The 27,725-nt window shown below is 33.0% G+C and overlaps 3 protein-coding genes and 1 long non-coding RNA gene across 4 annotated transcripts in view; 2 read left to right on the top strand and 2 right to left on the bottom strand.

Moving 5' to 3' along the window:
- LOC111698847 (zinc finger protein 665) overlaps positions 1-426 on the bottom strand; it is a 27,260-nt gene extending 26,834 nt beyond the window's left edge. Inside the window, exon 1 of the mRNA XM_023469309.1 lies at positions 272-426. The gene's annotated coding sequence lies outside the window, so the exon portion shown is untranslated. The remainder of the gene's footprint in view (positions 1-271) is intronic.
- A 1,952-nt stretch (positions 427-2,378) lies between these two features.
- On the bottom strand, positions 2,379-6,599 carry LOC111698893 (uncharacterized). Its single transcript, XR_002764642.1, has 5 exons — positions 6,519-6,599; positions 5,588-5,713; positions 4,702-4,764; positions 3,581-3,770; positions 2,379-2,804 (listed from the first exon to the last, which is right to left on the bottom strand). It is a non-coding gene; the product is annotated as an uncharacterized LOC111698893 (long non-coding RNA).
- Positions 4,501-27,633, top strand: LOC111698892 (T-complex protein 1 subunit eta-like). Its single transcript, XM_023469363.1, is given in 9 exon segments — positions 4,501-4,506; positions 11,545-11,551; positions 21,668-22,018; positions 23,092-23,161; positions 23,683-23,997; positions 24,494-24,634; positions 24,797-25,083; positions 25,529-25,882; positions 27,307-27,633. Coding segments are annotated over 7 exon segments (1,605 nt in total). The 5' UTR covers positions 4,501-4,506; positions 11,545-11,551; positions 21,668-21,677; the 3' UTR covers positions 27,404-27,633.
- Positions 11,564-18,343, top strand: LOC111698890 (uncharacterized). Its single transcript, XM_023469361.1, has 10 exons — positions 11,564-11,907; positions 12,955-12,988; positions 13,220-13,289; positions 14,020-14,086; positions 15,077-15,161; positions 15,573-15,661; positions 16,782-16,833; positions 16,966-17,059; positions 17,245-17,330; positions 17,862-18,343. The coding sequence occupies exons 2-10, from the start codon at positions 12,959-12,961 to the stop codon at positions 17,943-17,945; spliced, it is 657 nt and encodes a 218-aa protein (XP_023325129.1). The 5' UTR covers positions 11,564-11,907; positions 12,955-12,958; the 3' UTR covers positions 17,946-18,343.
- Positions 27,634-27,725: the final 92 nt, after the last annotated feature.

Genomic DNA, 27,725 nt, shown 5'->3' with positions numbered 1-27,725 from the left:
CCCCCCCCCCCCCCACCCTGTCAATCGTTCCTTCTCTGTTAACACCCCTGCGCCTGGAAATCATGCTCCTGATCCTTTTATTAATTTTCCTTGAATCATTAGTTTAGAATTTACAGGTTGAGTTTAATTTCAGTCCCTTTCCTTGTATCCTGGGATTATACGGGTAGTTTCTGACAGGGATAACCCTACCATTTAATAAGCTTGATATTGGACAAAAATTCTAACATAAAAAATAAAATTATTGGAAATAAAATTAAAGATTTTAAATTACCTGGCGAGAAGAATATCTATCCCTGCATAACTAGAATATATGTTCGCCCGAGCAAAGGCAACAATCTCAAGGTCAGTTGTAACAAGTCACTATTTCAAGGCCATGTTTTGCCGCGTAGTGAAACCAGCGCTGAGGATGTGCGCACAAGGACTGGGGGAGATTTCAACGTGATTTCTCAACTCCGGCCCGGTGTTGTCAGCACTGTAGCTACCCCTCCTACCCCCCATTCCCATGTTCTCCGTTCGTCCCAAAAAAATATATTTCTTATTACATATTTTTTTTCAAAATACTGGATACTCTTTCTCCTATTTCTAAGTTGACGCCCGATTCTAAAGTTTTTATTTCTCTTTTTTCCCCAAAACTGTTTGATATTACCTTTGATATATGCATATTGCGTACTGACAATACATAACAATACGTTTACACAATGGATATTCGGGGGTTGCCTAGTAAAAATGCCCTCTGTAGATACTTTAACAGTTTTCACATGGTTCCTGCCAGTCTACATTTGTTGCATAAAACACGATGGGTCAACTATACACCGGGTTCATCACACCAGACCAGTAAATCCTTGTACTGATTTGGATCAAGCTATAAGTGTAAAAAAAACATTTGGGTCGAATTCTGGATTTTAAGAATTATACTGATTTAGATATCTTGATAATTAATAATTTTGATAATAATTGATGTACAGTTCACACCATACATGGAGATTTTTAACTTATCTACTTTATACTCCCCAAAAATGTATGTAATAATGTAACAAACATTTTCATGGTAACAATCCATCAAATTTGTAAACTGCATTGTAACAAAAAATATAAGCTATATTGTAACAAAAAATGTAAATCATATTGTAACAAAAATGTAAATTATATTGTAACAAAAATAAAAATTATATTGTAACAAAAAATGTAAATTATATTGTAACAAAAATGTAAATTATATTGTAACAAAAAATAAAAATTATATTGTAACAAAGATATAAATTATATTTCAACAGAATATGTAAATTTTATTGTAACAAAATACAAATTATATTGTAACAAAAATGTTAATTTTATTTGCAACAAAAAAATGTATTTTCTCAAAAAGAAATTTTTGAGACGTTCTATGGAGTTCTTAAAATTAACATTTGGCAACTTTTTTGTAAGTTTAGTGATGTTACAGACTATAGACTATACACAGAAGATGATCAATCAATTTGCAATTACCCTTTAGTAAGGATGAATTTTACATTTAAATCTTCTTGGTTTTACTTTAGATACGGTGAGAACCAGAAAACTCTGGAATAGAAAAACAATGTTTAGACTCAAGTTATGACTTTAAACAATCCAAAGAACACGAAACACAAGATTAGCTCAATTTTGTTACCTATCTACCGTAATATGGGATTTAAGAAGTTACTAGTACTAGTTACTAAGTTACTATTTGCTTTGTAACAACATCGAACATTGCTATAATGTCGTCTTTCTTTTTCACAGTTTTCTGGTTCTCCTTGTAGTATAGAACCCTCTAGATACTTCATGTTTGATGTTTAGTAACTGGAATATTACCAAATTATGCATTGAAAAAAGATAATGCGTTTTTCAGATTAAAACGGAACAACCCATGAATATTTTTTACGCTGAAATAAGTAAATATATAAATATTTCAGTTAATCATGGATTTATATAGCGTTGCTGAACATCATCATTTAACAAAAAAAAAGTTTTTGTTTTGAATCGAACTTTTTAATTTTTATCAAAAATAAAGTATGTATATTGTATTTCAACTCTTCGCCGGAAAATGACCTATAGTTATAGAATTCATAGTTTGAAATATCTAAGGTCCATGACACCTGCAGGTTGCAGATGCTTCACATAGATTCAGCCTCCTTATAAACAGTCTCATCAATTTTTAAGACAGGGCTGACTTTGAAGTGTCGCAACGCCCTAAGCTTAAATTTTACCGCTCTAACTCACTTATGCTTTTCTGTAGCCCTTTAAATGTAAATTTTAGCACTGTAAAGCACTTGTTGTTAGATGTGGTTTTTTAGAAGTTATTGGCAAAATTCTCAACGATTTTTGCTTGAGAGCGTGAGACCATTAAATCACAGTGGCTTAGGATTAGAAAATTAAAGCGAAGTGCCAGTAATCAGTTCCTTTAGATGAAAAATATAAATTGTTTAAATTTAAGCTCAACTTACTGTATTGGTTCACGGTCCTGATTATTTGTTCAGCGAGTCTTAACTTTAGGCCCAATTTTGAACTTGATATTTTACGCGTTTTTGTTGGGCTAATTTTTTTTTAAATGTACAGGGTCTCTCACGAAATTTTTGACGGATATTTGATAAAAAAAAAATCAAAATAGGACTGAAAATATTCCTAAACAGACATTTTCTTGTTGTAAATCAATAAATCTATTTATTAACTTGTTATCACTGTCGTAAAAGAACCAGCAGTGTAAAAATACCCAGAGTAAAATCCAGGTTGTCTCTTCCTCCAAAATTGCAAAGATCTCCAAAACATACACAAAAATTCACTCGTCTTCCCTAGTACACAAACCAAGTAAATGTTATTTCTAGGTAGTACATAGTGCAAAGTGGGGGGGGGNGGTGGGGGTTACAAAGAAGAACCACAAAGAAACAATGCACCTCCGTTTAAAGAGTTACATGTACGATTCGCAAGATCTATCCTATACTAGCTGAAGTGCCCGTCGTTGCCCGCGGAATTAAAGATTTTTGAATTTTTTAGCCTATGTTACCCCCGGGGCACCCATTCTGTCCAGCCGTTTGGCCGGATATAGGAAACATTTATAAAAATGTCTTGTTTTATTTTATAGCTATAAATAATGAATTATTTTAAATAGTGGTTTCTCTATAAAAATGACTTGCGGGTTTCTTGCTACAAAAAAATGAAAACTAGTAAGAATTTAACACTTTTAAGCTGAAAAACGACGATATCTTCCACAGTATTGATCAGCTAGAGATAAAGGGTTAAATGGTAAAAAGAAATCGGGATACGACTTTTTAAATGGATAGAAACGACAGCCTCTTTAACATTGTTTTATCTTTAAATCCATTGCTATCGTTCTTTCATTTTTTATTTATAATTTAAAATCCATACAAATATTGATAAAGTCAACGTTTCAAGAATACTAAAGTTGATGTGAAGAGTACTGAACCATTAGTTCAGACTGTTAGGAATAAGTTTTAGGAATTTAACCAAAAGATAAAGTAAAGGGTTCATTTTTTAAGTTTAAGGATGCTTTTAATTAAATTCTTAAATTCTAAATATGCGTACTCTTGTTATTTATATGATTAAGTACCTGGGTGAGGATATTTTCTCTACAGATCTCCTTAGATCCTGCATGCTCCATGATATAGAATGGATTACTAGGACTATTCTCCTTTTGCCCGGAGAACCGAACTGAACCCACACTGCTACAGTCCCGAACCCATTGATCTCCCATATCTAGTCCCCACATCAGTCCACATACATATCTTCCATCTTCTACCCTACAATCAACATTTAATTAACATTCTAAACTAAACCTTGTATCCTCTGTATTCCTTATATCCTCTGTATCTTCTATATCCTCTGTATCCCCTATATCCTCTGTATCCCCTATATCCTCTGTATCTTCTATACCCTCTGTATCCCCTGTATCCTTTGTATCCCCTTTATCCACTGAATCCCCTTTGTTCACCTACGTGTTCCTTGTACCCCCGTATTCCCTGTACCTCATGTATCCCTTGAATCCCTTGAATCACATGTATCCCTTGTATCCCCTGAATCCCCTGTACCCCCTGGATCCCCAGTATTCCTGTAACTCCTGTATCGCTTGTATCCCTTGAATCACCTGTAACCTCTGGATCCCCAGTATTCCTGTAACTCCTGTATCACTTGTATCCCCTGAATCACCTGTTTCCCCTGGATCCCCAGTATTCCTGTAACTCCTGTATCCCTTGTATCCCCTGAATCACCTGTTTCCCCTGGATTCCCAGTATTCCTGTACCTGCTATATACCTTGCATCCTATGTATCCCGTGTATCACTGGTATCCAATGTATACCTTGTTTACCTTGTATCCCTGTATTCCTGTATTTTCTTCCCAAGTACTCCTCTGAACCTCCTGTTTACCGTGTATACCCTGTATCCCCTATATTCCCTGTATTTTCTGTATCCCCCAGTACCTCTTGTATTTCCTGTAACTTATATATCTCCTGTATCCCCTGTACCTCCTTTATTCACTGTATCTCCTGTATCCCCTCCTTTATCCACTGTATCTCCTGTACTTCCTTTATTCACTGTATCTCCTGTATCCCCTGTACCTCCTTTATCCACTGTATCTCCTGTATCCCCTGTATCTCCTTTATCCACTGTATCTCCTGTATCCCCTGTATACCTTCTGTATCCCCAGTCCTCCTGTTCCTGCTGTATCCTGTACCTGGATGTATCCAGACAAGATCTATTTAAAGAGAATATACCATCTCCTGAATCTCCGTAGCTCCTAGAATCATAAAAATTCCTAGACTTTAAACAAAAAGACAATTTAAGATTTCGTCGATTTTCATTGGTGGATATTCCAAAATATAAAAGTCTACACTTTTATTAAAGAAAAATGTTATTCTATCCGTCGTAAACGGTGTTTAGGTACTTTCCCAAAGGCATTTTCCGAGAGGCGTCTTCCCAAGTGACAATTACTCAAGTGGCAACTTCGCAAATGTGTAATATCCCAAGCGGCAACTTGGGAACATACCCTTGGGAAGTTGCCACTTGGGAAAAATCCTTTGGGAAAGTACCTAACATCTCGTAAACCTTCCCTAGATCGAGTCAGTTCAGTCAAGTGAGGGTTTACAACGAATTTGAGTCTGATAAGTTCAGACGTTTTGGCGTTTATGTGACACAAACAAACAGGCAAATAGATAAGCTATAATTAAATAATGAAACGTGATTGATCACAAGCTTACATTTAGATACTTGGTGCCGAAGTAATGAGTAATGCTAATCATATATTTTACTATCATTATTGTTCAGAACTCTAACCACGTTGTTCAAGGCGTAATAGGATCAAAGTTTTATTTAGAGATTGGCTGATATCATACATGTATGTATGTTAAAAACAAGATAAGTTCCACGGACTCTTTAAATTTGATGAATTTGAGCTACCCCGCTCCACTACCTTTTATCGGTTCAAATTCATTAAATTCGGCCCCTGGAAACCCAAATAAAAAAGTGAGCGGAGACTTCGGAAGTTTTCCTTTTAACATTGAAACATTTAATGAAGAATGGAATTTGCATCCAGGAACAGTCCTATCAGAATATTACTAGACCTGACACAGTATCTGCAGGATCCGTCCCTGTGTAGTATACAGGATACCCGGAGATCAGAGAGTTTCTCAGTTCTACACTCTACACTTACTCTTCGATCATACTCAATGTTTCGGTTCCCAATGGATCTAGAAATTAAGCTTTAAAAAATGAATATCAAACTTTTAAAGGCTGAATGTAAGCATTATAAATATTAATTTTCTACAGCAACTCATTAACAGTAGTGCTATAACAAGAGAAACAGTTGTTTAGTGCTTTAACTTTTGTATTACAACAACCATCGTCCGCAACACTGTGCTCTATAAAAGTTATAAAAGGTTTAAGGTAGAAATGAGTACCTTGACAGGTTGACATAAACTCGTGTAGAACTAAAATATCTACGATACCTCTTGTACTACCTGTGTATTTATTAATAAAGTATACTCTTTAACTAACTGTAGTGAACTTTGAAATCCAATTAAAACCAGAGATTTATTAGTAGATCCGGAAAGCTCAAGTGTACGCAAAAACAAGCTTGAACCTGATCATTCAGACTAAAAAATCAAGTTCAAAAATGCAAATTACTGAAACAGTTAAAACCAGTTTGCGGTCGAAAAATTTAATTTTTTCTTGATAAAATTTAACAAACGAAACTATAAAAATTATATTTTTGATGTTTTTACAGCTTTTCACATGCAAGTAAATATAGCCCATTCAAACAATGGAATTGAGTCAGTGCCACAAACTCTGATTTTTTAATCCCTATATCTTAGATATTTTAATTTATGAATTCTGATTTTGAATTATCGAAGAGTTAATAACACCATCAGGTTGCAAAGATATATGGGTTAGAAAATTTGAGTTTTGGGGATTCAATGCCTTTATAATTAAAATAAACTATCAATGAACGAAATAAGTTATGAAGAACTTAAAAAATAATTTTCTAAACTTTACCTGATACATTTTAATGAGAAGCACAATGGGATAAAGTTTAACCTAAAATAATTTCATTAAAAGTAATAAATTTGTTTATGACATTGTGTCGTATTGACATAGCGTATATATCTGAACAAAAAAGCAAAATAAAGTTTCTTGTTTAGAGCAAGATAAATTTTAAAAATCACATCTTTTGATTATTCAAGAAAGAACCGGTAACTGTCCATTAATAAAAACAGTCAACTTAATATAAAGAATTAAGAAAGATTTTTTCTAAATACCGGCTTAATTGACCTTCCCTTACGATTTATTTTGATCAAATTATATTTTTTATTGCCGAACACTGCAAACATACCTTTTAGGTTTAAAAATAAATTATTTTTTGCAATGTGAGAAAACATTTGCTTGCTAACCTAACAATCGTTTAATTTTTCAATTTAAAACACCATGATAAATATATCAGAATATTTAAAAAAAAATAAATAAGTTGACATTTTATCACCAGGATATATGAATACTGAATAGGTCAGAATTTGTTTAATTTTAAGTTAAAAGAAAAATTTAGAGAAAAATATCAAGACTTGTGATTATCTCTGTTAAATTTTCGATATATTATCAAAAGCATGTAAAACAATGTGAAAAATAGTCAAGAAGTTGTTATTATTTGTGGCTTATTCACCAGAATATTTCTTAATTATATCAGAATTATAGGTATTAACCTACCATTTCTAAATTATATCAGAATCGTAGGTATTAACTTACCAGAATATTTCTTAATTATATCAGAATCATAGGTATTACCTTACCATTTCTAAATTATATCAGAATTATAGGTATTAACTTACCATTTCTAAATTATATCAGAATTATAGGTATTAACTTACCATTTCTAAATTATATCAGAATTATAGGTAATAACTTACCATTTTTAAATTATATTAGAATTATAGGAAATAACTTACTCGAATATTTCTTAATTATATCAATTTATAGGTATCAACTTACCATTTTTAAATTATATCAGAATTAAAGGCATTATCTTACCAGAATATTTCTTAAATATATCAGAATTATAGGCATTAACTTACCATTTTTAAATTATATCAGAATTATAGGTATTAACTTATTAGAATATTTCTTAATTATATCAGAATTATAGGTATTAACTCACTAGAATATTTCTAAATTATATCAGAAGTATAGGTATTAACTTACCAGAATAATTCTTAATTATATCAGTAGTATAGGTATTAACTTACCAGAATAATTCTTAATTTTATCAGAATTATAGGTATTACCTTACCAGAATATTATTAAGAATAAAGTGTTGGCTCCACACATAGTATTTGAATACTGTTTATCAGACTTAATACTTCGTTCGATATATTGAACCAGCTTCAGAATAGAGTTAAAAATAAACACAAAATAATATCCAACCTTTTATTTGTGAACAAAAGGAGAGACTGATAGAAAATAAAGAAAGACGTTAAAGGAGTTCTGTAGTAAGTTTAGGAGTTCAGGAGGTCTATAACAATTTAAGGAGTTCTTAACATCTATATGTATTTTATATAGGTTAGGAATTCAGAAGATCTGTATCAAGATAAGGAGTTCAGGAGATTTTTGAGAAATTAAGAAGTTGCAAAGATCTATATCAAGGCCATGGAGTTCAGGAGATCTCTATCAAGATAAGGAGTTAGTGAGATCTCTACCAAGTTAAGAAGTTTAGGAGATCTGCATAAAGTTAAGAAGTTCAGGATATCTTTATGAAGTTAAGAAGTTTAGGAGACCTGTAGAAAGTTAAGGAGTTCAGAAAATCTGTAAAAAGTTAAGGGGCTTTGGAGATTCTTTAACAAGATAAGGAATTTATAAATAAATAAATAATTACTTCTTTTTTACTACTTATCTGTAGCAAGTTCAGGAGTTCAGGATATCAGTAACAAGTTAAGGAGTTCAGGAGCTTTATACCAAGTTAAGGAGTTCAGAAGATTTGTATAAAGTTAAGAAGTTCAGGATACCTGATCAAGTTAAGTAGTTCAGAAGATCTGCATCAAATTAAAGAGCTTAGAAGGTTTGTAACAAGTTAAAGAGTTCAAGAGATCTGTAACAAATTAAGGAGTTTGCAGGAGATCTGTTTATTATCTTTATGAAGTTAAGAAGTTTAGGAGATCTGTAAAAAGTTAAGGAGCTTTGGAGATTCTTTAACAAGGTAAGGCATTTATAAATAACTAAATAATTACTTACTTACTTACTTTCTCACTACTTATCTGTAGCAAGTTCAGGAGTTCAGGAGATCACACTCTTGATTAAATCTGAAAATAGTGAAATTGAGGACAAAAAGTCGCTTAATAAACGATTTGTAGTTGCATTTTAAACGATTTTAAATCGTTATTTGTGAAGTAAAAAAATACTTCATAATAGACGACTAAAAGTCGCATAATTTGCATCTTTAAAAACAAATCTTCAAATCAAACATCAAACAGCATATTATGTCGGAAACTATTGGATGAAACGATTAAGAAGCTCAGGATCGGGGGATTTTTTTCCTGAGGGTGGGGGGCTTATCCTTAACCATATTAAATGAGTTCTCATATAGTTAAGAATTTCTAAAACTTCCCCCCCCCCGTCTTATTTACTGTGAAAATGCGTTTTCTGATCCGGAAACAAGAGCATTGTTGCCGATATGTGATATTTTGTACATGATTTCAGCAAAATTATTATTATTTATTTTTTATCATTTTAGGGTTAAGTTAGGTTAGGATTGATTTAATTTAGGTTAGGTTAAGACAATTACTGGGCCGAGCACTGCGGCTAGGACAGGCTAGTCTTAGGATAAAAATAAGCAAAAAAAAATAAAACCAAAAATTTGAAAATTATTTTTTGTTAAAAAAATTCAGTAAACCTTAAAGAAATGACCTGGATCCAGTACAGATCCAGGATCAAGATCCGCATCAAAATTAAATGGATCCTAAGCGCTGGTTATCATAGCATATTTGTTTTAGTCGGATTTCAGGCAGTGTTTAGGATCCATTTAATTTTCATGGCGATCCGGATGTGGATCCTGGATCCGCACTTGAAAAAAATGGATCAGGATCCCAGTCATTTCTTTAAGACTTAATGAATTTTTTACTAAAGCAGAATTTCTAAGATTTTGTCTTATTTTTTCGCTTATTTTTATGCTAAAACTTGATGACCCATTAAGAAAGCATGAAATTTTTACAATATCTTTTTAAATAGTTCAGATTTGGGTTTTAGGAGTGAACACGTTTTTTTACAGCTTTTGGTTGATATTTTACCCCTTGGATCCGGATCCGTGGATCCACATATTTTTGCGGATCTGGATCCAGATCCAGGAAGCCAAAATCTTGCGGATCCAACGGATCCGGATCCTAAGCACTGATGATAACATTTGTAATAAAAGCCCCAGGATTTATTTTTCCTTTTTATCCTGACAAGTTATAAGAACACTTAAAAATAGAACCGAGGTTCTATCACAAACTCTGATTTTCTAAACCCTATATTTTTGCAATCCCATGTCGTAGACTTCAGATATTTCACACAATGAATTCTGTTCGATCAATAATTCTAAGTCTGAGATGCTAAAGGTTTCATCCTTAGCTTGCAAAGATAATTTATGCTAAGAACGTTTAAAGAGTGTAACAAAGATATCCGTATCAATAATAAGGTTGAGCTAGCTAATGCAATAGGTATTAACTAAACTAAAAAGATTTTAGTGTTGACTATATTATATAACTTTCAAATTTTTCAATAACTTTTAAACTAAAAAGTTTGAGAAATTAAACGACATACTATACAATTCTTAATGTACATGTAAACGAGTTTAGTGTTGACTATATTATATAACTTTCAAATTTTTCAATAACTTTTAAACTAAAGTTTGAGAAATTAAACAACATCTGTACAATTCTTTATGTACTGTTAAGTGTACACGGGGAAAAAACATTTTTTTGTTGAATTTTTTGGTTAAATTAAAACGATTTTTTTTAATATAAGAGATCTTTTGGTTGAATTAAAACGATTTTTTAAGTAAGAGATTTTGTTAAAAATAAGCGTTTTTTGTGTTAAAAATAAGCGATTTTTTGTTGAAAATAAACGATTTTGTGTCGCTTATTTGGCAGTCACCAACTTCTTCTACAATATAAGCGATTTTTTTTGTTGAAACAAAACGATTTTTTAAAAATAAGCGATTTATGTTAAGCGATTTGTCGCCTAATCGGGTGCCATCCAACTTTTTCACCCGATTAGGCGACTTTTTATCGCTTAATTACGACTTTTAAATTTAAAGTGCAGTAACAAGTTAAAGAGTTCAGAAGACTTGTATAAAGTTAAGAAGTTCAGGATACCTGCATCAAATTAAAGAGCTTAGAAGGTTTGTAACAAGTTAAAGAGTTCAAGAGATCTGTAACAAATTAAGGAGTTTTCAGGAGATCTGTTTATTAAGTTAAGAAGTTCAAAAGATCTGCAGTTAGTCAAGGAGTTCAGCAGATCTGCATCAAATTAAAGAGCTCAGAAGGTTTGTAACAAGTTACAAGTTAAAGAGTTTAAGAGATCTGTATTAAGTTAAGAAGTTCAAGAAATCTGCAGTAAGTCTCGGAGTTCAGCAGATCTGAATCAAATTAAAGAGCTTAGAAGGTTTGTAACAAGTTAAAGAGTTCAAAAGATCTGTAACAAATTAAAGAGTTCAAGAGATCTGTATCAAGTTAAGAAGTTCAGCAGATCTGCATCAAATTAACGAGCTTAGAAGGTTTGTAACAAGTTAAAGAGTTCAAGAGATCTGTATCAAGTTTTAGAGTTCAGGATTGCACAGGAGATATGTTGTAGTTTGAAAAACTTGTATTAAGAAGATCTGTAAACAAAAATAGAAGGAATTCAGTAATCTGTCAGCGTAATAGAAGTACCATAAATAATTCAAACATTTCCTGTTACTGAAGAAATAAGAGAGCTAGCAATATCTAAGGGATTTGTCGCAAGTCTATGAGATTTATAAAATCAACTTTGAGGTTATGCAGGGTTGATGGTTTAACAGTCCAAAAATGTGAGCTCATGGTCTACCCAATCATGTGTTCGGGTTTTAAATCAATATGGTTTGCTCAGATTAAAAATGTATGGGGAGTAAAAGTTAAAGTAGAGTATTTAAACATTTATTTTATTAATATTTTATTTCAGGAATGCGGGCATAGATTAATATACTTCATGAAAACTCTTAAACCAAGCGAGTAAAAACTGTTTAATTATCATCAAATTATGTTTAAAGAGAAAATTCCAATGTATTCCACCCCCTCCTCCCCTTTCTGTAACCTCCATGTAAAAAATATTTGTATTTGGTTCTGAAGGTTCGTGCTGAGGGTTCGGTGTATAGGAGAACAGAGAAAGCTTGTGATACATCCCGGTATTCCCTTTTAATTTAGTAGTATACGGTTCCTTCCAGTACATTCCTTTCCAGTAGTAAATACGGTTCCTTCCAGTACATTCCTTTCCAGTAGTAAATACGGTTCCTTCCAGTACATTCCTTTCCAGTTGTAAATACGGTTCCTTCCCGTACATTCGTTTCCAGTAGTAAATACGGTTCCTTCCCGTACATTTCTTTCCAGTTGTAAATACGGTTCCTTCCCGTACATTAGTTTCCAGTTGTAAATACGTTTCCTTCCCGTACATTACTTTCCAATAGTAAATACGGTTCCTTCCCGTACATTAGTTTCCAGTTGTAAATACGTTTCCTTCCCGTACATTACTTTCCAGTAGTGATTACGGTCCCTTCCTGTACATTCCTTTCCAGTATTAAGTACGGTTCCTTCCCGTACATTCCTTTCCAGTAGTAAATACGGTTTCTTCCAGTACATTCCTTTCCAGTAGTATACAGTTCCCTCCCGTACATTTCTTTCCTGTAGTATACAGTTCCTTTCTGTACATTTCTTTCCTGTAGTATATGGTTCCTTCCAGTACATTCCTTTCCAGTAGTATACAGTTCCTTCCAGTACATTTCTTTTTAGTTGTAAATAAAGTTCCTTCCAGTATAACATTTCTTTTTAGTACTAAACAGTTCCTTCCAGTACATTTCTTTCCAGTAGTATACAGTTCCTTCCAGTACATTGCTTTCCTGTAGTATACAGTTCCTTCCAGTACATTCCTTTGCAGTGGTATACAGTTTCTTCCAGTACATTCCTTTCCAGTAGTATACAGTTCCTTCCAGTACATTCCTTTCCAGTAGTATACAGTTCCTTTCAGTACATTTCTTTTTAGTAGTAAACAGCTCCTTGAAACCTAATGTCGAGACTTTTGATGTTACTAAAAATTATATTAGATGAGTTTTAAACATGAAAGGTTTACACCATCAGGTGGAAAAAAATATAGAGATGCTAAAAATTTGAGTTTGTGGCAAGTGTTCAGTTCCTTCGTGTTTTCAATAAAATTTATTTTTAATTCTTAAAAAATTTAGAATTATGCCGATCTTTGATTCCTGCTGTTTTAAGGTATAGTTTTAGAAATAATCAATTTATTATCTAAACATGATTATAGTTTACATTGGTTGAAAACTAAAAAGAAAAAAATCCATGAAAATCCATAAATTCATGAAATATTTTAAGTGGCAGGTCATTTTCCAAATTAGAGTATTTAAAATTTTAAGGCTTACTGATGATAGCATGTTTTATTTTATATAAACATCTTATTTTTATATTCTTTTTTTTACAATATATGTTTAGTTCAGCAATAAGCACGGATCAATTGCTATCGGGGCCATTCTTCTATGTTTTACTGTAATTTTTGTCGGAGGTAAGGTTTTATATTTATAGCTTGGGAACCCAGATTTGCCTGGAAGATATTTTTTTCTATAAAAGTAAGCTTTAACTCAACTTAAACGTTTAACCAAACTAAGAACATTCCCATAGTTTTACTGAGTTACCTAATCAAAACATGAGGCAAATTGGTCAAGGGGTTCCTGAGTTATGAACAAACAAACAGACAAATAGTGATTACTACTTTATAAATACAGACTAGCTTGGGATCCCAGCTTTGCCAGGAAACTAAGTTTTCCTGATAAGAGTTCAAATTAGAAATTTTAAACCATGGCTAAGAACATTCATGTGGTTCTACCGAGTTCCCTGATTTGAGGCTAATCGGTCATGGGGTTCGTGAGTTATGCTTCGGACATAGAAACAAGCAAAAATAGATTACTATTTTTATTTAGAGATATAGGTTAATGTCTAAAATCAATGTTAATGAATTTCAATCTCCCATCATCCACCCTCTTCTTATCATTAAGAGAAAGTAAAACATGAACTATGAAGCAAGACTAATTATTTATTTTTATCAGAGATATTCAGAAAATCATCAAAATAGAATATTTGAACTTGAACTAAACATGAAAAAAATATATTTTAGTTTGTTTTATTTTCTAAAATTGTAATATCCATAAAAAATTTCAGTTTATCTTTGCATGGAGGGTCACTTGAAATTACGCTTACTTTCTCTTTAAAGATATGATTGAGTAAATTTTTTGTAGTGAGTGTCGGATTTATTGCTGGCTGGGAAAGCTTTGATACCTCATTTCTGATCGATGCATCACAAAGGTTTGTTTATCTGATCTATGCATCACAAAGGTTTGTATTAATAAGCAACACATCACAAAAGTTTGTTTTTGATCGATGCATCACAAAGGTTTGTATTTATTTCTGATCGATGCATCATTAAGTTTTGTATTTATTTCTGATCAATGCATCACAAAGACTTATCATAATTTCTGATAGATGCATCACAAAGGTTTCTGTTTTTAATCGATACATCACAACAGTTTGTAATTCTGATCCATGTAGATTTTCGAGCTACTGGTAAAAATATTTGCTCTATAACAACATTCAATACACATAAGATTGTTAAAATGTCGTCTTCCTATTCCGCAGTTTTATGGGTCTTACAGTATTTAGTTAGTTTAGTTTAAGTGTTCACAAAATAAAACTCTATAATTCGGATTGATCTTTCACAAGAAACCAATTTAATTCTAGAATCTAAGTTAAATTTGTTATTAAATGTTGCGGTCACGTAAAGTAAGGATTAAAGATTTTTTATTAAAGGTTGCAGTCACGTTGTGAGAATAAAAGATTTTTTTATTAAAGTTTGCGGTCACGTTGTGAGGGTTAAAGATTTGTTATTAAAGGTTGAAGTCACGTTGTGAGGATTAAAGATTTGTTATTAGAGGTTGCGGTCACGTTGTGAGGATTAAAGATTTTTTATTAAAGGTTGCGGTCACGTTGTGAGGATTAAAGATGTGTTATAAAGGTTGCGGTCACGTTGTGAGGATTAAAGATTTGTTATTAAAGGTTGCGGTCACGTTGTGATGATTAAAGATTTGTTATTAAAGGTTGCAGTCACGTTGTGAGGATTAAAGATTTGTTATTAAAGGTTGCGGTCACGTTGTGAGGATTAAAATTTTTATTAAAGTTTGCGGTCACGTTGTGATGATTAAAGATTTGTTATAAAGGTTGCGGTCACGTTGTGAGGATTAAAGATTTGTTATTAAAGGTAGCGGTCACGTTGTGAGGATTAAAGATTTGTTATTAAAGATTGCGGTCACGTTGTGAGGAGGCTGACTATGTAGGAAACTGTACTAAGAGGGAATGGATTGCAACCAGGGTGGATAATCTCCAGGTATAGATAAACATTTCTTCTTCTTCAAACTTAGGTATAGATAAACATACAACCAATTATAGATAACAGACAGAACCTGTTTTAAAATCTCCCGAGGTCGGATTTAATAGTAGTAGACCATTGATATTTCAAACATTGAATTCTGTTAGATTTAATAATCTAAGTCGTGGACCACTGATATTTCAAACTATAAATTCTGCTAGGTATAAAAATCTAAGTTTGAAATATCTAAGACTTAAACCGAAAGGTTGCAAAGATATAGAGATTAGAAAATTTGAGTTTGTGGCTAAGACTCAATTCATTTTAAGGACTTTGTTAACTATTTCAACTTGAAATCTCAGTAAACAAACTATCTCACTGCCTCAAAATATGGCTTGATATCAACCTGAAGCATTAAATGATATTATTTAGGAACGTTTGAGTAACCTCAGTTCAACTCTAGAGAGTATTGGTCCTGTTTGGAAGAATGAGTTTATCTCTCTCTACTGTTTTATTCCATGGTAAGAAAACGATTCATTCCGATCCTTTTTCCACTCCCTAAATACTTTTTTCAACTAGTGCAATCTAACTATGCATTTTGTTAGATCAAATAATCTAAGTATGAAATATCAAAGGTTTACACAATAAGGTTGCAAGGATGTAGGGATTTGTAAATTTAAGTTTGTGGCCGCGACTAAATTCCTTTATAGCTCTCGTGGCTTTTGCTTGCGCAATCTGTCTCAGTTGAACTGAGTTTATTTTTATTATTGTGGGCGCAAATGTAAACAGATAGAAAGAGAAAAGAAATCAATTTTAAAGCGTTTTCCTCTGGAAACTTTATAATATATATACATTTATAGTTTGAATTATTTAAGCTCATTAAAGTCTATTGAAGAGAACGTATAGCCAAGTCAACTGGAGAGAACGTATAGCCAGGTCAACTAGAGAGAACGTATAGCTAGGTCAACTGGAGAGAACGTATAGCCAGGTCAACAGGAGAGAGCATATAGCCAGGTCAACTGGAGAGAATGTATAGCCAAGTCAACTGGAGAGAACGTATAGCCAAGTCAACTGGAGAGAACGTATAGCCAGGTCAACTGGAGAGAACGTATAGCCAAGTCAACTGGAGAGAACGTATAGCTAGGTCAACTGGAGAGAACGCGTCGTATAGCCAGGTCAACTGGAGAGAACGTATAGCCAGGTCAACTGGAGAGAACGTATATCTAGGTCTGCTGGAGAGAACGTAAAGTCAGGTCTGCTGGAGAGAACGTATATCTAGGTCTGCTGGAGAGAACGTATAGCCAGTTCAACTGGAGAGAACATACAGACAGGTCAACTGGAGAGAACGTATATATAGCCAGGAAAACTGGAGAGAACGTACAGCCAGGTCAACTGGAGAGAACGTATATATATAGCCAGACCAACTGGAGAGAACGTACAGCCAGGTCTGCTGGAGAAAACGTATATATAGCCAGGTCAACTGGAGAGAACGTATATCTAGGTCTGCAGAAGAGAACGTATAGCTAGCCAGGTCTGCTAGAGAGAACGTACAGCCAGGTCAACATGGAGAGAACGTATAGTCGGATTACATACTTGAGAGGTTGTAAAGTCATGTCTGGTTTTATCTTTATGTTCTTATAGGTATGGTCTTGCTAATGTTCTCCTCATTATTGGAGCCTGGAAAGATCTAAAGGAACAGAGAAGTTTTTAAAAACTAAAAATAGATTTAAGAAAAAAAAATCAGAAAAGGTTTAAAGATTAAGAGCAACATGATGGTTCAAAGTTATATTCTTGAATTACATATTGAACTCTCTTGAAAGCACAGGTACTTCTACTGGTTTGGATTGTCGCTACAATTATCACCCTTATCTGGGAGTTCGTCCTTCTTGCAATTCTCTTCAGCTATGATACAACTATCGGTTAGATTTATCAGATTTTAACAAATAATATGGCAGCAGAATTTCGTGCTCATTTTCTTTTCTGCAGTAAAAACTTAATTTTTAAGCAGTTTTTAGCTTTTACAATTTATAAACAGAAAAATTTATGGGAAATATGTTGTTTTCATTTAATGATAGTATTTTTAAATTTTGATCATTCTTTTTAGGATTCGTCCTGGTTTTGGCCATCTTGCAACTTTTAAACTTCTGTTTCACGGCATCTTTTATCCTTGTTGTCTTCTCCTTATATCAGGTCAACAATATTGTACAAATATCTGTCATCATAAAATCTGTGGAATACAATGATGACATTTAGAAACAAGATTTTGATTTAGAATTTAAACTTTAAGATTTAAGATAATTCAATAAACATGGTACACGATAATTGTGCAGTGTGTACTAACTCATTTTCGAAAATTTGTTTTAATAACTTTATTGATTTAAAATTATATTAAATATACTTTTAGTTGGTTGGTTTTTATGCTTGTTTCACTTTATCTGGGAACTTCTCTTCTCATGTTTTTAATCTAATGAAGAATAATGACTAAAATTGATCATTTTCATAAGATTAAGTTTATGCATACACAAATGTTCTGTTAAGTTGTGTTGGGCATTTCATTTCGTTCGTTTTTAAGACTTTTAAGGTTTTAAACTCTAACACGATTCCAGAAATAACATTTTAAAAGTCCTAAAACCATAAAAGCCTTAAAAATAGAACAAATTCAAATGTTGTGTTAGTGTTAGGTCATTGCATACAATCTCATATCCTTGATTTGTAAACCAGGAGTTGGATGAGAGAACCTTGAAATCAGTTCTGTTAGGGAGAGGAGAGAACTATCTTAACAAAACAGAAGAAGAAGTCAACTAATCCGGAATCAAAGAGTAAACAAACATAAAAGTCGAGTAAACAAACATAAAAGTCGCGTAAACAAACATCAAAGTCGAGTAAACAAACATAAAAGTCGAGTAAACAAATATCATGGTCGAGTAAACAAATATCAAAGTCGAGTAAACAAATATCAAATTCGAGTAAACAAAAGTTGAGTTACCAAACAAAAAGCCCTCTGAATTAACAGCTAACCAGACTAAATAATCAGCTTAGCCGACTAAAAAAGCAACAAACCTGGATCAATAAACAGAAACGTCTATTAAAATCGACAATAAAGCTGCCTAAAAGGAACTGCAAGAGTAAGTTTAACTGATCCTTCAAAGTTAGCAATGCCCGATTTACAATGGTCCTGTTGAAACCTCAATCTGATCAAAAATGTGTGAAAGATAACGTAGTTTAATGGCTCGAAAGCGTTTATTTCTGTGAATTTCTCCATTTTCTTATAAACAAGTCACTTTTGCAGAGAACCCGCAATTGAAAATAAGCAGTTTAAATTAACAAAAACATAGATATCTAACTAAATATACATGATCAGAGAAAGCTTTTTATGGTATGTTAGGGTATACCGTTGCAGATCAGGTATTGTCATCTCTGCATGGAGCTGGTCACACTTGAAAATACATTCACAGTCCCTTTAACAAACATTGAATCTGAATTGAATAACAACACAAATTTGTTTGTTATTGAATAAATATTTTTAAAATAAGCATCTCTATGAGGCCATCCTCTTAAAATATACCTGGTCTCAAAGATCAAGAAAAAAAGACATTGTTAGGTCAATACAGTTCGTAAACAGTCAGTGAAATTGTGTCTGTATTATTTACACATATTTTTGACATAGGACCAGATTAAATACAAGTATTAAAAAATATTTGTTAAACCAATTCAAAGACTTTTCATTCTGTTCGAATTTACAAGCATTTCATTTGTCGGTCTTAGAATTATTCATTACTTTAATCGGAAAACCATGGAATGATTGATTCTTCCCTTTTTTTTAATGAAATATCACTTTCCTAAAATATTTAGTCATGTTCAGTTACAAATTACAAAATCTCCATTGACAATTATAACTAAAAGAAAAAACGTAGAAACCATTCAATATAATGTTTTCTGGTTACCACCGTGCAATTTGTAGACGAAAATGTATTATTTATAAACATTGTTGTAAACCTTACAGAGAACAAATTATATTAATTACATGATATTCTTATTCACAAAAATTAAAGGGAATATTCAGTAATGCAGTTCAACGTAGTTATCCAAGGATATTTGATATATGTACAATGTACATACGGCATCAGCACTTAAAAAAAATCACGTACAACATTTTTTAAAGCTGTTTTACCTCAATAAAAATACAATTTGTCGCCGAAAACTAAAATTTTATAACATAAACCACCACAACTTAGGTTTAATAATTATTTTTAGCATCTATGATAAAATTTTCTAAATTCAGTTGAAAAACAAGAAAAAAATGAAAAAATGATTGTTCGAGGACGATCAAATATTGACAATCAAAACAGTAACAATAACAGTACAACACCACAGTACAATAGTATGTTGATCACTAATGCTTTAGTTAGTCGTGACTTTATTCTAAATAGCATGCATGTATGTAATATAAATTGTAATGTAATTAAACAAATACAATAATATGCTGAAGATTGTCTCATTTAATTCATAATTGTTTATATATTATACAGGTTCCTTCGTATACAGAATAGTTCAGAGAACTTTTATTTTATGAAAAGAATTTAAACTGGCCCTGAAAGACATTCCCCCTGGATCGTCAAAAAATTAATGCCCCCCACCCTCCCGGGAAAAGTTCTGAATGGAATCTTGTCTTAGTCTTAAACACAAATTTTCTAATCCCTATATCTATGCAACCTGAATCCTGATGTTTAAACCTTTGGTATTTTAAGCTTAGAATATTTGATCCAACAGAATTTAATGGCCGGAACTGTGATTGAAATCTATGTTTCATTAGGTTTCTGACACCCAAACAAGTGATGAGCCCCTCCCGGAAATATTTTTTGTTAGCCTCCCCTGTTCCCCCTGTAACAAATTCCTATGTTAGAAATCTTTTGCAAAGGAAATCTGTAGATGTAATTTCGATTTAATTTTGTGATTGCAACAGATCTCAGTGATTTCAAAAGATGATCAAGGGCGGTTTCAGTTATTTCAAATTTAAACTATATTTTTTATTTATATATACTTGAAAGTGACAACATTGTAAAAACAAACATATATATATATCCTCCTCCATAAAATGATAAAATGTGCGCATTAGTCAAAACTTATCAAATATTTATCGACCACTGAAACTTTGTGAATGTGATGTAAATATTGCTCAATGCTCTCATTGAAAAGGCCATCTATTACCTACCACCGACAGGTTGGTCAACCTAGGAAGAATTTGTCGAAAGGGTTAGGTTATGTTAAAAGACAATTTCTGGGCCGAGCGCTGCGGCTAGGATAGGCTAGGGGCCGGGCGCTGCAGCCACAAGTCCATATAGCAGCTGCAAAAGTAGGTCGGATGTTTAGTATAGCAGATTTGGCATTGGTCAGAAGAAGAGTATAGCGGATTTATGTACTACTGTGTAGGCCAAAAGATACACAATCGATTTCAAGGAACTTTTTAAATGTCGTCTTCGACGTTTTTTCTATTGTTCGAACCTTTTAAGCTATTTAAACAATAAAAAGCATAGCTTGATGAGCCAGACAATATTAATTCCTCTATATCTTGCTTAAAAGTTAATAATTTGATTTTCACCTCACATTTTCATAGAAATTCCTGTTTTTCTCTGAACGATGCGCAGTTGCGCACATCTGTCCGGTGTTTTTAACCAAACCAAACAAAGGTAGAATTCCGGTGAATAGCATGCAGACTCTCGAACATTCTAGATATTTCTAATCATTGAATAAATACACCCTTTTGATTTCAAAGTATTTGTTAGAAATAGAATATAGATTTATTTTTGTTTGATAACGTAAATAAAAGTTTGTACTAGATATGTTAGTTTGTAATGTAAATTGTAAAAGCCGGACTCGATTCTCGAATTACATTGCCCAATCAAAAGCTGTCGTTTGTATTGAAAATTGAAGTAAAAAATATTCTTTATTATAGTTTTGGGTCTACTAAACTAGAAAGAAAGTTACCGAAAGGCTAGAGAGAAGGCGTCCTAACAAAGGGTACTTGATGTATAGCAGGGATATTAGTAAGGAGTATTCAGGAGAGGGGGATAGTGGTTGTTTACCATGGGTCCTGGAATAGGTAGTTTGGTAGTCACACAATTCTAGTGATTCTAGCTTTTGTACCCTACCTACGTAATAACTCTACAGGACTAGGGCACGGGTCCTAGAACTGTCTTGGGTGCAGGCGAGTACATGCATCAGTATGATTGGCACTTCATTTAAATTTTTCTTTGGCGGACTGGGATTTCTTCACCAATTGTGTTCATCAGTGACGTCAGGCACGTTCAGATCTTACCTGTACCTCATCGACATACTTTATTGACTATCTTGTTGTTAACATACAATTGTACGTACAGTAAAGGACAGATCAAAATAGTTGTAAACAAACAATATAAAGCGATTGTCCATGGCCTTGTTTAATAAATCCAAACATAATTTTATTAAAATCCAATCCTTGTTTTCCTAAATCTGATTCTGAAATATATACAATTATTGTTATAAATTTTCAGATTAAAGATGCAACCTCAGATCCTCTTGTTGAAGGAAGGGACGGAGAATGCCCAGGGCAAGCAGCAAGTAATCTCCAACATTAATGCCTGCAGCGCTATTGTCGATGCTATCCGAACCACCCTCGGCCCCAGGGGCATGGATAAGCTTATCGTTGATAACAGAGGAAAGGCAACGATCAGTAACGACGGTGCTACTATCATGAAGCTGTTGGATGTTGTTCACCCTGCTGCTAAGACCCTGGTTGATATTGCTAAGTCGCAGGTTCAAAATATTTAAATTTACAAATAATTTATTAAGTTGTTTCTCAAATCCTTCAGGGGTGAATATTTTCCTGTAAAATCATCCCTGTTTTTTTGAAAAACATTTTCCCTGAAAAGTTAGGTATGATGAGAGCTGTATTCGATGAATCGGGAAAATTTATCGATTTTTTAGAGGAAACTAACAATATTGTTAACAGATCATCCAAAATCATTTCCCATTTCTTGTTCTATCTGAAAGTTTTATCCTATCATAGATCAAGCCTATCTTTCTGCAATTGGTATCTTTCCTAAGATAAATTTAACACACCTAAATTTTACTCTCATTTTTTAATAAAATTCTTATTAAGAAATTTGTCCACATATTTGCTGTCGATCTAAATTGCCTTAAAAAGTTGTTTTTTTTAACACATTTAATTAGAAAGTATCGTTAACAGAATGCAGTAAGTTTAGTTGAGGTCGATAGTTTCATTTTTATGNGAATTGAAGGAAAATTTGACGACCCCGAATTAAAGGGTGGTTCTTGCAAAGTTTATCGAAATTTTGTAAGTTTTTTGGGCAAATAATTCTTTTTATTTTATTATATTTTTAAAAAATCAAATTTAAATAAAGCTTAGAGAAATTGTTTTGGACCAGTGTTTGAAGTGTTGAGGGCAGGGGGGGGGTTCAATGCTTATGAGAATAATAAACAGGACGTTCGCTTGTGATTTAAATAAAATCCGTTTAGTTTTCTATGTAATCACCAAACGCTTAATTTTAAGGATTAAAAATTTGCAAAACACCCTTTTAAGGGAAGGGGTGGTCAGAGTGGATGATTTCATATTAAAATTTTTCTTAATAGATTAATAATCACAGCATTGTTTGGTTTGTTTGAAGCCTGATTTATTCTAGCTTCTCGGAGGTTTTTAAGAGTTAACATTTTTTTTCAACAAGAAATTCTCGTTTCTTAAAATATTTGTTGAAAATTCTTACATTCAAAAATTTTACGTCTTAGAAAAGTAAATAAATAATTAAAATAAAAATGTGAATTGGAAATAAAAAAAACTTTCATCTTGAAGTCCCTTTTTATTTTATTTTCAAAGCGTTGAATTTAACAATTATGTTTGTATTGTATTTGTATATATATAATTATCAATAATTAATTAGTCAAAATATGATTTTAGGAAAGCAACTAAACTAGCTCTGGAAAGGATGGCTGAACTAGCTGTTAAAATTAACAAGGATGACCCGGTGGTAAGTTTAAAAATGAAATACATGGGAATGGCAAATTATATTTCTGGGTTTAAAAAGCTGGTTTTTATGGGGTGGAAAAGCTTTTTAACATAGCCAAAATTTAAGACTGAAAATCCTGTGGAATTGCTAAGATACCTAAAAAAAACTTCTTGTCCTGTGGAAAATAAATATCAACTGGCTTCATATTAGGAATCTAAACTTTGATAGTAGTAAAAATCTGTTTATTTTCTGAGATTGAGTGATTTTAAACTCCCCCCTGAACTTAAAAAAAATCTGCCCGACCCGCGGCGCAAAGATCCTTAGCATGTTCTCGCCGCTCCGCTCGACCCCTTAGCCGCAGCGTTCGGCCAAGAAATTGTCCTAATCTAACCTAACCATCAAATAATACTAAAAGGGCGTGTGTCTTGATTGGCCGATTCAGAATGGATCCAATTTTTTTTCATTTATGGCTTATATTTTTCTTTCACCTCTAAATTTAGTTTTCTGATAATCCGTCTTCTGTATCAATCTTATTTATTCAGGAATATAGATCTTTATTGGAGAAGTGTGCAGCAACCTCTATGTCCAGCAAACTCATCCATCAACAGAAGGAGTACTTCAGCAAGATGGTTGTCGACGCCGTCATGACCCTCGACGAACTCCTTCCCCTCAACATGATCGGGATCAAGAAGGTTCAGGGAGGAGCTCTAGAAGACACCGTTCTAGTACCTGGAGTCGCCTTCAAGAAGACCTTCAGCTATGCTGGGTTTGAGATGCAGAAGAAGACATACACCAATCCCAAGATTGCTCTCCTCAATATTGAACTTGAACTGAAAGCTGAGAAGGACAATGCAGAGGTAGGAAGAACACTGTATTTAAAGGGATTGTAGACGGTATTTCAAGTGACCCCATTTCTATAAAGGCTTGTCCGATTCAAAACTGTACCCTGAAAAGTTTTTTTTCATGCATGAGAAATTGTGGTTTCTCTCTTCAGTTGTCCTTTATATACTACTGTACTTGATCTATTTGCTTCAGTCTATTTTTCTCAAAGCTTTAGAAACCGGCTTTGATTTTTAAAATAGAGAAATTAGATTTTGGTTTCCTGGAGCCGGATCAGCAAAAATATGGGGATCCAAAGGGCAAAATATCAACCAAAAACTGCCAAAAAAATGTTACTCTCAACCATAATCTGAACTATTGAATAAAGAGAGGTGAGGATCCAGGATCCGGATCCGCATCTAATAAATAGATTCTAAGCACTTGGTTAAATGTTGATGAATAAATACTTTGCACACTCCAGAAGATACCTATTTGCGTCTAGTTCTATACAGAGGTTAACTGATCTTGTTTTAGGTACGTCTTGACAATGTAGAGGAATACCAGAAGGTGGTTGATGCCGAATGGAATATTCTGTATGATAAACTGGATAAAATCACCAAGAGCGGAGCTAAAGTTGTCCTCTCAAAACTTCCCATTGGAGACGTTGCAACCCAGGTAAGCACGAGTAAACCAATTAACTAGTTTTATTAGATTTTGAAAAATAACCGGAATACAGGTTACACAGGTTACTTTTGTGTTTATAAAGAATAAAACTAGATGAGAATTTGTTAGTCGTGTTTTGATTGTGAGAGTATTTTAGAATATTTTTTTTTTTAGTATTTTGCTGACCGGGGTATGTTCTGCGCTGGTCGAGTAGTTGACGAAGACCTACAGAGAACCATGAAGGCTTGTGGTGGAGCTATTCAATCCACAGTTCATGATCTAGATGATTCTACTCTGGGTACATGTGAAACCTTCGAGGAGAAGCAGGTTGGTGGAGAGAGGTTCAATCTGTTCTACGGGTGCCCCAAGTCAAAGAGTTGCACCATTATCCTTCGTGGAGGAGCTGAGCAGTTTATGGAGGAGACGGAGCGATCTCTTCATGACGCTATTATGATTGTTAGGTTCGTTATGTTAAAGCATCATTTAAGATATATCATTCATTTTCTTAAAACAAATTGTTGCATACAACGGGGTGAAAGACTTTCCTTGATTTGTTTTCTTCTTTAAATATAATGAATTCAATAGCTTAAAATTTTATTTGATTTGATTATATATCTAAATATTATGAATCCAATATCTCAAAATAGATTTGATTATATATCCAAATATCACGAATTCAATAGCTCAAATTTTTATTTGATTTTATATCAAAAATTCATTATTAGTTTTATGGAAAATAAAATTTTCGAATATTTACGTACGCAAAATGCTCACATTTAATAATTTGCTAAAACTTATCTTAAAATAATAAAGATAATTCAATTTATGGTATTATAAAACTGAAAAGTTGTATTTTTTGATTTATATTATAAACTTGAAAGCATTTTTGATGTAATCAATGTTCAGGAGAACCATGAAGAACGACTCCGTTGTTGCCGGAGGTGGAGCAATCGATATGGAGCTCTCCAAGTATCTCCGGAACTACAGCAGAACCATTGCTGGCAAGGAGCAGCTCATCATTGGCGCCATGGCCAAGGCTTTTGAAGTGATAGCTCGTCAGCTGTGCGACAATGCTGGATTCGACGCGACTAATATTCTAAACAAACTTCGACAGAAGCACGCTCAGGACGAGATCTGGTTCGGTGTTGATGTGATGAACGAGGATATCGCGGATAATTTCGAGGCTTGTGTTTGGGAACCATCCATTGTAAAATCCAATGCAATTATTGCAGCTTCAGAGGCAACTTGTCTTCTACTCAGGTAGTGCATCTTAGTATTCTCGCCAGCGCATAAATCTAACTTATTCGTTCACACGCTTCACTTTAGTAGCTTTTATTTTTTTTGGGACCAATTAAAAGTTTTAAATCGCATAAAATCGCATAAAATTCATGAAAAGGCTATTTATAAACATTTGGATGCTTGGATTACATATCTTGAAGTTAAATTGACTGCTGACGTAATTTCATCCGTGTTTATTAATCTATTTACGGCCAGTGGAATTATTTAGTTTAATACTGCATTCTTAATCTTCACCATCCAACCATGTTATGCCCGGTTTTACAGATAAATATACTCTTTATCTTCACCATCTAACAACATTATGCCCGATTTTATAGATTATATATATACTCTTTATCTTTTTACCATCTCACAACGGGGGGGGGGTCGATTCGAGGTATTTAAAGTTAAAATTTAACCTAAATAGTTTTCGTTATTTTGTATTAGTGGTATGATCTGTTTTTTGTTGTTCCAAGGTTGCATGTTGTTTAATTTGATTTGTAAGAAGTCAGAAAACAATAAAAAAGTTTATATTGATGCAATAATTATTTAGATTAATATTTGACTTAAACATTCGTATTGTTTATAGGAGGATAAGTAAATATTTTATGTTCACATTAATTTTTTGCCTCCTTACCTGTTAATTGGTTAAAGCTTCAGTCCAAATTGATTATCAAGTATAATAATGGGAAACAGAGAAAGTGACCAATTTTACATGACGTCACAAGTGTCAAATATAGCCAGGAAGACAACATTTTTCTGCCATTGTTGACATGTTTTACAAGATTAGATAAAAGAAGTGTAGAAAAAGAAAAAAAGAACACAAAATTGCACTTATTTCTCTGGAAGATAAGCACTAGTATTAATAATTTTGTTGGACACATAAAACTGTTGACACTTGTGACGCTAGAATACAATTGCACTAAAAGTGTACAAGTTCTACGTTGCCATTCATTGTACTTTTTCATCTTATCACATTTATCAGAAAAATTTAAAAAGCAATATTTGAAAAATATACATCATACTGAACGATATTATTGAAAATTATATGATGTCATATTAAGCTACTTTTCGCAGCACTCGCCAAAAAATGTCCTTTATATACTACTGTACTTGATCTATTTGCTTCAGTCTATTTTTCTCAAAGCTTTAGAAACCGGCTTTGATTTTTAAAATAGAGAAATTATTACTCTATCTTTACCATATATCAGCATTATGCCCGATTTTATTATAGATATATATACTCTTTATCTTTACCATATCTGACAACCTTATGCCCGATTTTAAAGATATATATAGATTTTTAGATTCTTTCCTTATATTGTCTATTTGGTTTAATTATTTTAAACCATCCCGTTATCAAAACAGTCAGTTTTGCTTTGTTATTTAATCTAAATCTTATTTAGTGTTGATGAGACCGTAAAGAACCCCCGAAGTGGACAGGGAGAGGGACAGATGCCCCCGGGTGGAGGTATGGGACGAGGACGTGGTAGACCCATGTAATCACGGAGCTAAACCTTCATTTTACTCACGGAGATTCTGGTTTCAAACTAGACTCCAACCCAGACATAAACATCTGGGTCTTCAACCTAAACCTGTACTCGGTCCCTATATCTGGAGCTAGGTTCAGTTCTGCTCCTGGTCCCTATGGAACCTTGTGGTATCTAATCACTAATCATTGATCTTGCTTTATAATATGTATTGAAGTTGCACTAATAATGAAGCTCAGCACATAGTGTTTATTTAAAGCAGAGAACTAGAGAAACAGATTTAAATAGAAAGAGACGATCGAATAATACTTTTCTGTCACTTATTATGATAAAGC

This window comes from Eurytemora carolleeae, unplaced genomic scaffold, assembly GCF_000591075.1.
Source record: "Eurytemora carolleeae unplaced genomic scaffold, Eaff_2.0 scaffold41, whole genome shotgun sequence".
In the NCBI taxonomy this organism is placed as follows: domain Eukaryota; kingdom Metazoa; phylum Arthropoda; class Copepoda; order Calanoida; family Temoridae; genus Eurytemora; species Eurytemora carolleeae.
This window is presented reverse-complemented; position numbering and strand designations above follow the sequence as displayed.